We start from the raw sequence: 12,534 nt of genomic DNA, 5'->3' as shown, positions 1-12,534 counted from the left end.
ATCGGAAGTGACAGAACAAATAGCAAAAGTGAAAAGTTAAGAGACAAGGGCGGATGCGGGGGCTGTGGCTGTGGCTGGGGGGAGCTTGCAGCATGTGAGTATAAAGCGAATCTTTTTATTGTTATAACCTGCACACGCACTTCTCCCTCCCTCCCTCCACCATCCGCTACTGAGTTTCATTTTTTGTTTTCCGCTCTCGCCGCTCAGAGGAAATGGAAGTAAAAGGCACATACACATACACACCGACAAAAAATGAGAATTATTTGTACATAAAAAAAAGAGTTCTGGCGAAAATAAACCGAAATGAAATAAAATGAAATGCAGCTCTGAATAAATAAATATACAGGGAAATATGAGTGAATCATGTTGTTGCAGTTGCAGTTGCACTTGCTGTTGCAGTTTGTGCAAACAGCGGGGGCACAACTTTTCGCTTTTCCGACGGCTCCTCCTTCCTGCATTTCCGCCTGGTTTTTCCCCTGGTTTGCCATTGGCTGAAAAATAATACAGCTTAAATGATTTAAATGCACACAAACAAACAGAATTCTTATGCCCGAATGATTTACGCTGCAGCGCTTGTGGGGGCGGAAAACGAATATGAAACTTGTGGCCAAAGCGAAAGGAAATTAAACAGCAATAAGCAGGGGATGAAAAGTGTCGTCAAAAGGAAATCCCCAGGAGATTTACCACAATTTGTCCTGTTAAATATCATTTGATTGAATTCGCAACATTATTTCCTCTTCAGCAGCGAATTAGCATTCAGTTTATTTTATTTAATTGTGTAAATTATATTTTATTTTATATAAAAACCGAATCATTCAAACGGAAAAAACAACATTGTTAAGCAAGCTTTTCTGATGGAAAGAGGATCAATATATTGCATGTAATTGTGCAAAAATGCAATTGAGTGAAAAATCAATCAATCCTTTTAAATAGAATAAAGGGTGGTCCTCAAAGGAGTCAATAAATTTGCAAAGAAAGCCTGAAAATTTCTTTGAATTGCTTCGTTATTTACGTTTTTCTTTGGACCATTTATTTGGCCATAATCCCGCCTTAAGGCCTACTTCAGTTGCGTTAACTTGGACTTCTTAAGTGGCACACAAAAAGGAAGATTCATGGCCGAAACAAATCAATTTTCCGTGAAAATGGCATAAACAAGCAGCGCCACCAAATCTGATCCTGGGGGAAGAAATAGAGCTTAAGATGACAAAATGTCAAAAGTAACTTAGGCACATTTCTCATTCTTATTCTCAGAAACACAAGGACAGGTCTCGGTCTACCGTTTGCCCATTTTTGGATATCACAATCCTGAAAATCCTATGGCATTCATAATGGTTAAAGAGTGAAGGATGGAGATGCTCCAGAGGTGGTTGTCGGATCCATAGCATTTCTCTCCATAGGTTCCACTTTAAAGTCGCTGGAAAATGTGCTAACCTGCTGTGGCTTTCAGCTAAGGAAACCCCCAACCCACTCTCCTCGCCCTTCTAGCAGCCACAACAACATATCCACATTAACATCAAATAAAACAGTCACGTAGAGTGGCAGCGGCAGCGGTAGCGGCAACGGCAGGAGGCACCGAAAAAATATGCCCAGGAATATCGTAAATGTCAGGAGGCGCCTCAGAGGGGGTGCTTGGAATCTCTAGAGCCACACACCAAGTGCCGATGGGTCTCTTAGAGCACAGCAGGCAGGCCCTGGCAGGAGGCGAGCAGGCGATGATAATGTTTAAAAGATATAATAGCCAGGGTAAGGAATATGGGTATACCCTAAGTAATAGGTGGGGAGAAGTGTAGAATGTTTAGAGAAAGATATTTGAGAAGAAATTAATGAAAGATGTGCCTATGCGCTGACTGATTCATGATATTTCGATTTTGCATGGTACTCGCCTCTTTTTTGTAGGCTTTTAAGACAGACGGCTGTGCACAATATATGTTAACTGCCTCGGACATGCAATCCCTGTTGCTACCCTCGAAAACCTTCGATGTAATGCCTAACAAAATAAACAAGACGTTGGCGGTGAGAAGAAAAGCAAGACACGCGCTCCCGAAAAAGTACGAAAAATGCAAAGCAGACAAAAAATGAATATAGCGCTGCTTGACATAATGTGAAGTTGACTTTGACAAGTGCTTGCCGGGAGACGCCTCCTCCAAAAGCAGCAGCAGCCGTCACCACACTTCTACATACATACATATCCGTGTGAGTATCTGTGTGTTCGAGTATATGGTGTGTGTGTGCTGGTAAAGTGGCAACTTAGCGGGGCAACTTGGAGGGTTTTATGTGCTCGACTGGGTATTTGCATTTTGAGTCAAGCACCGAAAAGTCGCAATCTTCGCCAAAGTTAATAGTTGGAGGAGTGCTTCAGGTCAGAGGCTCCAGACACGAGGATGTATCTTTGAGCTACAATTTGGCTTATTGCACGAGTGTCTGTGGAACCCCAGCTCTCTAGCTGCAGCTGTAGATGCAGATTCAGGAAATCTCGTGTCTGAAGTTTCGGTTCCTTTCCTGAAGCTGCCTGGTCTCAACCCACTCAGCAGCATCCTTCTGTGCCCCGAATCGGGGCTCCTCAAAAGCGTATTTAAATGTTTAATGTAGCATGCCACACACAGGCAGATACACACCCAGCACCCTTAGGGAACGGGTGGACTGAACGGGGTTATGGAGGGGTGAGGTGAGGTTTAGGTTGAGGTAAAAGTAAAAATTAGCATAAAAAAGTTGTTTCAGTGCTTTGCTGATTTTGCTTTGATTACCGGTTCACTGGACTGTTAGCAAATGCTTAACGTTCCCCTGCCGCTTTTTCCCTACACCCCCACGGACACACATGTTAGGGAGGGAGAGCAGGCAGGGGCGTCGGCGCTATAACTCATAGAAGGGGGTACGGTACTCCTCGTTTGGGTGCTCAGAACAAAAGAACATTCAAAAAATTTACGATAAATCCTTCCGTTAAATTCTCTTTTTTGACACCCCTTTCCGACCTAAGCCCCTGCTTTATGAAGGGGGAACCATAAAACGCAGCAGCAGCAGCGACTTCCAGGCGCGAAAGCGCGTGCACAAAACTTTCGACATTTTTAGTACGCAGCGCATCCTGCCACAAGGACCTGGAGAGCAGCAGAGAGCGAGAGAGAGCTGGAGATCCTCAGGACCAAGTGCAATAAAAACTAAAGTGCAACTTTGCGTATTAAGCAGTAAAATCTGCGCCAGGGAAACGCACAAGAAGTGGCGGCAGATGGAGGATAAAGCAGGACGCGACGGCAGGCGGCACGCAGCTTAACTGTTGGAAAATTAAAAGAAAATGGTCGCCGGCAGCCCGGACGAAGCCTCTTGACATCGCAGGACCCTTCCTCTCGCACTCCAGGCCCCTAGGATATTACTAAATTATGTTGTCAAAATGGCGGAACACGTGCCTCGTGCCTCGGACCTCGCTGGGACAACAGCTGGAGGAGGAGTGCTTGACCCGCCCAAGGACGTTTGTCGTGGTGCAAAAATTGTTCGCTTATTTAATTTTCCGCAATGTTATTTAAGTTTTTAAGCTGACGCGCCAAGTAAGCAGCAAAGTTCCCCCTCCATTCAGCCATGCCCTCGGCGGAATGCTCGGCATATTTCATGGCCTAAACTCTGGGGCAAAACTGATTACACGATTATCCTTCAGGCAGCAGCAGGGATGGGTGGTCGGGGTGCCTATAGTGTGCTTCAATCAGCAGCAGGCGAAGAAGCACGTTTACGTTTGGCCTTGTCCGCATCCGTGAACAGAGAACAGAGCCCAGAGAGCAGACCTGATGAAACTGTAATTTTTGGCTATGCGAAACGCGCGCTCAATTTCCATAGTTTGTGAAGAGTGGCAGATGATGAAGCACGGCATGGGACGGGATGGGATGGGATGGAATGGTGAGGTAATAGGTAGCAACTGGGCCGGTAACTGCCGTCCAAGTACGTGCTTACTTTCAGTTGATGAGCGAATATGGGCGATGGACGTTGGCCTATGGTGCCCCAAAGTGCTGCATAAATTATGCATGCAATTTAACAGAGCTTCGTTGCATGCAAATATACACTTATCCTCCAAGCAGTTAACGACCCAACTGCAGCTGGCTGAGAATTTCCTTAGATTCTACACACATTTCCAGGGATTCGGCGGCACGTAGTAGAGAGGCATCATCGGGAATATTGGTGCTTGCACCTATCAAAAATAAACCCTCTCGTTTATCGTAACCTATTTTTCCAGTTCAGGATGTAATTTAAAACGTACCCCACGCCCATTAGGTGGTGTAAATGGGGCTTAAGACATATCCCCCAAAAATGATGCTATGCAAATGAGAGTCGTTCCCGTTCGGTTGGGTTAACTGGCAATTTTCAGCGCAGCTTTGGGTCCTGTTCTGTCCTGCTCCGTCCGGTGCTAACCAGAACAAATGTCCCACGGACATGGGCTTCTCTTGCACATCCCCCTCCAACCCTCCTTCTTTTCCTCCTCATGGCGCCTGCATGGAATATGGAATGCCAGCTAATTAATAATACGGAATGGTGCTTCCTGCAGCAGCGCTTGCAGCTCCGAGAGATGAAAACCAAACATGGCTGCCGCTTCACAATTTTGCAATTGCATGACGACCACGACGAGGATGTGGATGTGGATGTGGATGCAGATGCAGATGAGGATGCAGATGCGGATGAGAGCACCCATGATGATGTTGGTGGAGGCTGAAACCGGTACGCAAATCTATGGCTTCCTATCGAAAAATACGGCTACTATATATGTACATATGTATGTTTCTACATATGTATGTATGTATATGGAGTCATCCATCTAAGAGGAGGGCCATCGGGCACATCGTTTGCTAAAATTGCTTAAAAATGAACCCCGTTCCGACAGTTGATGGATGGGCTGGAAAATTTGGGTCCCAGCCGATCTCGTTCCCTCCCATCCACCCCCTTCGCAACTCTCATCATTCGCTGCTAAGTGTTTGCCACGAGACGAGGGGCGTTTGCTGCTTGTGCTGCTGCTGATGCTGCTGCTTGGTGCACGGCTTGCAACGATAGAGATGCGGAACAGTGTGGGTGGGGTGGGGTGTGAGTGGGGGCACAACGAAGCTTTAAAAATTTCATATCTATTTTTAGTGCTGTGGCTCTTCTGCTCTTTTGCTGCTGCCTTTGCTTATTTTCATAGTTATTTTTCATGCATTTTTACAGCACTACCACACACACACACACACAATGCATATACACGAGCATAGCTCCTGCTCTGATGTGTGTGAATACCCTTTAGTTCGGAACCAAAAGGGTACTTTAAATCCAACTTGGTTTTCATCTACGCTCGGATATTAAAGCTAGAGTTATGAAATTATAGCCATTACTCACTGCCATATAAATGTTCTCAAGCATCTAAAATGGGGGACAGTAAAAAACGGTATGAGAGTGAAAGAATGAAATCTCATTAGGGTATATCTTATAGTCATAGCTCTCGACTGTAGGGTTGCTTCTTGGTTGTTGGTTTATTTTGTTGTGCTGGTTCTGGTTGAGTGTGTTGTGCATTTTTACGAGCGTTTTTTAATAAATCATGCGCCACGTAAGCGGACTTTCATACACAGGATACATTTCCCGCCTCTTTCTACATACACACACATATGTATGTGTGTGTGTGTGTGTGCTGCTTTCGGGCAGCGCTTGAGTGAGTGATTTGCATATGTTGCTCGTGCCAGGGCTGGCAAGACACTGATGCCTCTTTCCTCTCCCAAAATTATACATTTTTCTCTGCTCAAGTGAAGCGAAATCTCCACTTAAGTTTTATTTTGGGCTGCAATAATACTTTCTGGCTTTCATAGGGCTACAATAACAACTCTGACCTGTTGTATCTGTGTTTGCAAGGTGAGGCATTCCCTGAGAGCGTTCATCCCTGGCTTCGCTTATCTCTCGCTCCCTCTGTCATGGCATCATCTCCCTTCTCCGCCAGTCTGTTCTTCCACCCGCTTGAAAATGTAAAAGGCACAAATCACTTTTGCAGGCGGCACTGGCACTGGCACTGGTCACGCCCCTACAGACCCTACCCACCCAGCGAAAAGGTCGTTAGTTTTGGGGTTTTCCATTCTCTGAAACGAAAAATGTTCACAGCTTCGTTGTTGCTGTATCCAGAGGAGGACTGAAGGCGGGCGGTATCACTCGTCACTCTCCATTGGGTGCAAATTAATACACTTGCGGGCCCACGAGGACGGCCGGGTGGTAAGAAATTGCAGTTCCATAGTCCGAGCTTGTTTTTGTTGTTTTTTTTTTGCGGCTGGGCTATCACGAGTGGAGTTTGGTGCCAGAGGGAAGGCGGGAAGAGGGCCGTGGCCAACAAAGTTTTCACTGTTTGCGGCTGTGTACCAAACCCACTGCTTTGTTGTTGTGGAGTGTGCACATGGCTTAATATGCAAAGTTATGGCTGAAGCAAAGAGAAAGAGAGAGAGAGAGCGAGAGCGAGAGAGAGCTATGCCACTTGTGGTCTCTGGTTCTCTCGTTGAAAGCCAGCTTAAATTGGTGGTTTATTTTTAATAATATTTTGGAATATAATTAATGGCAGCCAAAAGGCAGCCAGGCAGCCAGACAGCAGAGCGCAACACACCACACCACCACCATTCACCCCAATTGCCAATCCACCTGGCAGCCGGGCGAACTCGGCAGAAGTGTAGCATACTTTGGGTCTGCTCATAAATATCACCAGCTGCCGGCAGTCGACGGAGTATCTGTGTATATTGTACTTGCATATGTGTGTGTGCCTGTTAGCTATACGTTTAATTAAACAAGGGCAGCTTTTAGCTCGATATAATGAACAGAAATTCAGAAAGAGAGACAGATACGAAGGAAGAGAAAGAGCAGCGCTGCATTGCCATGACAGTCTCTACAGAGAAACCCCGCCAGGTCGTGACCCATCCCACCACTGCGCTCCACAGCCAACTTTTGTTACAACATTTCAATTAAAAGTTAAACGTTCTCGTAATTATGCGGACTACAAGGAAAATGTGTAAGTAATATTCCAGTTTTGCCAACTGAGCGAACGCGCGCTGGCTCCGTAGCGAAAAATTAATTAACCAAAACCTTTCCGTTCGTTTCAGTTTTTTTTTTTTGTTCTTTATTATATTTGGGTGAACTCTCTTTGTTATGTACTGTATAGGGGAGCCCATCCTTTTCTCTCTACTCCATATATTTTTGGGGAACCCTCTGCTTTTCTTTTTCCATTACATTTGGGGCACGGAATTCTCTCTTCTTTTCTCTCTATTATATTTTAGGGAAACCGCTCGTGCATGTGATTGGGTTTTGAAGCCAGCAGCTTGCCCCAGGGCATGCCTCAGCATCAGCTTAACCTCATTTCTCACTCTCAATTCAACGGAATTAACACCCACACACACACACATCAGACTTAGACTCAAATGCCCGACCCACGTCAAGAGATGAAAGCGAAACTGCTAATTGATTAAGTACTGTATTTAAACTACGCCAAATTGTTGCCTTCAATCAACAAAAGAGACAAACAATGGGCGAACTTCCTATTGAAAATCATTTTATCCGACACATTTCGCATTCAAATCAACTCTGAGATGAAAAGAAGAGAAGCAGAGAGTGGCATGGTAGGTGGCTAGAGAAAATGCCAATTCCATTTGAATTCAAAGTAACATTCGATATGCCCATGAATTCCCAGTTATTCAAAAGCATACGAGCAAAAGGGACAGGCAATGGCCTAGGCACGAGAGGAATGCCTGAGAAAAGGACCAACAAGAACAAGCACAGGACATGAGAGTATAGGAATAACAGTGTACGGATGAGGATGGAGAGGGAGGAGAGGGGGAAACAAACTGAAACTAAATAAATGAAATTGATGGAGCACACACTTACCCACACGCACTCACCCTAGCCATGCACATGAATTATGAAGCAGGCAAGAGAACAAGAAAAAGGAAGTGTGCACTTGGGAATGCGAAGGGTTGATACCCTTGAAAAATACGAGAGAGTCGTCTGTATCGACTGTGTGATACTGATCAGAAGTATGTCTCAGAGATGAGTCTATCTGTGCATTGCAAATATTTAATCAAAATCAAAGCACCACTGAAAGATTATCAAAAAGTATCAGCTCTGAATAGGCAGATAGAGGGGGGGACAGGGCATCAACAGAGGCAAAGTGGATCGAACAGCGATAACGGCAAACAAACACACAAGAATTATGCAAAAAGAAAGAACCAGAACAATAGAAAATCAGAGAAGAGGAGACAGAAACATCCCAGAGCTTAGGGCACAGCTCAGACACACACACACACTAAAACGGGACCGAGTGCTGATAAGAGAGCATCAAAGCAAAAGCAAAGCCAAAAGCAAAGGCAGAGCGAGCAGTAGCAGTGGCAGACGAAAAATTTCAGAATCAGAGAACAGAAGAAGCAGCAGCAGCCGAGGAAGCAGAGAAGCAAAGGAAACAAACAGAAAAGCAACAGCAAATATGATTTGGTCGAGACAAGTAAGTCGTAAAAATTTAAACACATTTTGTGATGCCCACTCGAATGTACTGAAAATTAATACAGGGAAGACCAACTAAAAGGAAAAAAATTAACGCATTAAAGATATGAAATCTAAATTTAATTAATTTAGTTAGAGGGAAATTAAATTAGAAAATAGTTCTACTGCTTTAACTTTAATTTCTTAATCCACCGATTACGACTTTATCGAATCTCCACTGTATGCATTGCTAATGATTTCATTTGAGCTTCGCTTTGTTTATCAGCTCACACTTCGTTCTCAGCAGCCGCAGCCTACAACCAACCTTCGCGACGTGGAGCCGAGACGAGCCGAGATCCCATTTCAAGTCGAGTTTCAGTTCCAAGCAAACACTCGAACGGAACACACACAAATCCCAGCATCGAATCTAAGTCCCCATCGCCCCCAAGCGAGAGATCCGTAGGCAAAGATGATCAAGATTTTGGCCATTCTGTCGCTGTGCCTGGCCAGCGTGGTGCTGGGCGTGAAGGTTGGCCAGCAGCAGTCAGGGCCCCAGGTGCCCCAGAAGCACCTCGTCTGCTACTACGACTCGGCGAGCTTCGTTAAGGAAGGTGAGTGAGTGGTTATGTAACACCAATGCCCGCCCGCCTATAAGCCATGAGAAATGAGACAAGATGAAAACGAAACCGAAACTGAAAACAAGCTTATCAACGAATACCTCGAATCGAATCGGTTCCATTGGTTGCGATGCGATAACCTTGCTCTATTTAGACCCCCTAATCTCTAATCTGCCATCTTTGTTGTAGGTCTCGGCAAGCTGGTGATCGATGAGCTGGAGCCGGCGCTCCAGTTCTGTGACTACTTGATCTATGGCTATGCGGGCCTCGAGCGCGAATCGCACAAGGCGGTGAGCCTCAACCAGCAGCTGGACCTCGACCTGGGCAAGGGGCTGTACCGCACGGTGACGCGCTTGAAGCGCAAGTACCCCAACCTGAAGGTGCTGCTCAGCGTGGGCGGGGACAAGGACATCGAGACGGACAAGGATGCCAAGGAGCTGCCCAACAAGTATCTGGAGCTGCTCGAAAGCTCCACGGGACGCACGCGCTTCGTGAACACCGTCTTCTCGCTGGTAAAGACCTACGGCTTCGATGGCTTGGATGTGGCCTGGCAGTTCCCCAAGAACAAGCCAAAGAAGGTGCACAGCGGTCTGGGCAGCTTCTGGAAGGGCTTCAAGAAGGTCTTCTCCGGCGACTCCATTGTGGACGAGAAGTCCGAGGAGCACAAGGAGCAGTTCACAGCCCTGCTGCGCGATGTGAAGAACGCCTTCCGTCCGGACAATCTCCTGCTCTCAACGACCGTTCTGCCGAACGTTAATTCTTCGCGTAAGTAGTCCCAAATCTGTTCCAAAGAAAATCTACAAAGGCTCTTCCTCTTCCGTAGTGTTCTACGATATCCCCGCTGTGATCAACTATCTGGACTTTGTCAACCTCGCCGCCTTTGACTTTTTCACGCCCCAGCGCAATCCCGAGGTGGCGGACTACAGCGCGCCCATCTACGAGCTGAGCGAAAGGAATCCCGAGTTCAATGTCGAGGCCCAGGTCAAGTTCTGGCTGCGCAACAGCTGCCCCGCCAGCAAGATCAACGTGGGCGTGGCCACCTACGGTCGCCCCTGGAAGCTGACCGAGGACTCCGGCGACACGGGTGTGCCTCCGCTGTCCCATGTGGAGGATGAGGCCCCCGTGGGAGGCAATACCCTGATCCATGGCATCTACAGCTGGCCCGAGGTGTGCGCCCTGCTGCCAAACCAGAACAACGCCTACTCCAAGGGCGCCAATGCACCGCTAACCAAAGTGCAGGACCCGGCCAAGCGCTACGGATCGTATGCCTATCGGGCGGCGGACAAGAAGGGCGACAACGGCATCTGGGTGAGCTACGAGGATCCAGACACGGCCGCCGACAAGGCCGGCTACGTGCGCACCAACAACCTCGGAGGCGTGGCTCTGTTTGACCTCTCCTTCGATGACTTCCGAGGCCTCTGCACCACCGAGAAGTATCCCATCCTGCGGGCAGTCAAGTATCGTTTGTCCAACTAAACGAAGATGATGAATCGATTCATTGTTTGATTGATTGATTGACCTCAAGGTCAAGCTTTGTCAGACAGAAAATTAGAGCTATCAATGTATGTGTAATGTCGTAGAATAAACAGAGGGTGTTGCAGGAGCATTCCAACTAATTGCTTGATGCCGCCACCCATGCGGACACCCTGTCTACCTAATTATTCACACAGCATATCCATATATTTCTCTTTCTATGGCACAATCGTCCAATACGTAACAGGCTTTAGGCTTTCATCTTTTCCTTTGCTTCGATGAATAGCCAAAATCCAATCGACTGACGGAAAATCTGTAATCGGCTTCATCATTTAAGCGAGCTGAGTGCCAGACTCTGGCCACATCCTCGGCTCAGGGGAGGGCCCGGCCATGAAAAGCCTTGAATTGACTGCTCAACATTTGTCATTGGAGCGAAAACGTCAAACATTTTCGCATACGTAGCAGAACTCGCACACAGATGCACAGACACAGCCGAACGCACATGGGGACATTCTGAAGGACTAGCACAATGTCAGGCACGATTTCACAAAAACAACACAAAATACAATGAGTGGAAAAACCCCAGTGGGGAGTCGAAGCATGGAATACCCTTGAAGAAGATAGGATTTTGTTATGTTTCAGAATCTTTACACAGAGCAGAAGATATGCTTCATTGACTTGTGTTCCCCGTCTAGCGGATATACCCTCTCCAAGGGCAGATCAAAAAGGAAGAGAACGAAGAGACCCGAAAAGCAGAACAATGATAGCAGACAAAGGCATAAAAGGACTCTCGACAGCATCATACATGAGAACGCACGCATTGGCAATCAGAATGGAATAAACCTGAAACGAGAGAGAAATGAAATGAAACGTGCAACCTCCCTCCCTACCGCCATCTCACTCTCTATCTTTCTGCCTCTCCCAAATGCTCCGTCGTTCGCTTAGGGTATTAGGAAAGCATTTACCTATCCGCACAGGCCCCATTACACATGCATATAAACGAGAGTGTGCCAGAGACGAGAGGACAGGAACGGCAACGACGACAGCCTAAACAATTTTTAAAGGTAAACTCTGTCCGCAATATTCCTTTCCATTTGCCACTTTCCCCAGAACCAAAACCAGAAGCAGATCCAGATCCAGACCAAGGGTAAGGGTAAGGGAATGGGGGATGGTGAATGGTGAATTTGGCACTTCAGGCACTCCTCTTTATGTATATTCGGTCGCTCTATGTATAGTTAAACGCTTTGGCCAACATTGCGTATGAGTGCTGTGTGCCGTGAGCTGTTGAGCACGCATATTGCGCATACGCCATGCTGGCACTGCTCTGCTCTGCGCTGCCATCGAATACGTTTTTTGCCGTTGCTTTCCTTTTTCTCAAATAATTGGATTAGTGTTTCAGCGCCCTCAGCAGCGCCCCTTCCATTGCTGCTCCTCCTCCGCTGCTGCTGCTGCTGCGGCCCCTTTTGGGACTCGCTCTATGGATATGAAATTGTTTGTAGTTTTATTCGAGATTTTCCCTCTATGAGGATTAGTTTCCGTATACATATGTATATACATATACATACATATGGTATGTATATGGCATAATATTAGCATGCCCGAGGCGGCCAAACGAAGCGAATTAGTTTTTATGTTGTTTGGTTCGTCTCTTAAATATTTAAATTCCCATTGCCATTGCCAGGCGTTTTGCTGCTCTCAAATGAATGCTGGAAAATAACAATTTTAAGCAGAAAGCGAAGAAAACTCCAATGGCAGAAGAAAGTCTGTGAGGGGCAGCAAACACGAGGAAAACCAGGGGAAAAAACAAACTTCGGGGGAAGCAAAAACTTTCAGCAGTTGTATTAAGTTGTTTAAAATGATTAACTGCTCAGGATTTCCAGTTGTTAAATCGGATTTGATTGATTTGATGAAGCGGCGGACAGGCAGGGGAAAGTGGAATGCCAGTTGCTGAATCCATTAGCTTTGCAGGAAAAGGAAGCATTTTTCATGAAAAACATAAAATATA

General features: G+C 46.4%; 2 protein-coding genes across 6 annotated transcripts in view; one reads left to right on the top strand and one right to left on the bottom strand.

Moving 5' to 3' along the window:
• LOC111075971 (putative polypeptide N-acetylgalactosaminyltransferase 9) overlaps positions 1–12,534 on the bottom strand; it is a 59,252-nt gene that overhangs the window by 10,115 nt on the left and 36,603 nt on the right. The gene's annotated exons all lie outside the window — the stretch shown is intronic.
• On the top strand, positions 8,792–10,728 carry LOC111075972 (imaginal disk growth factor 6). The gene is made up of 3 exons (XM_022369523.2): positions 8,792–9,050; positions 9,246–9,821; positions 9,880–10,728. The coding sequence occupies exons 1-3, from the start codon at positions 8,909–8,911 to the stop codon at positions 10,530–10,532; spliced, it is 1,371 nt and encodes a 456-aa protein (XP_022225215.1). The 5' UTR covers positions 8,792–8,908; the 3' UTR covers positions 10,533–10,728.

This window comes from Drosophila obscura, unplaced genomic scaffold, assembly GCF_018151105.1.
Source record: "Drosophila obscura isolate BZ-5 IFL unplaced genomic scaffold, ASM1815110v1 contig_151, whole genome shotgun sequence".
Taxonomy (NCBI): domain Eukaryota; kingdom Metazoa; phylum Arthropoda; class Insecta; order Diptera; family Drosophilidae; genus Drosophila; species Drosophila obscura.
Note: the sequence above shows the minus strand (reverse complement) of the source record. Positions and strands in the feature narration are given on the sequence as shown.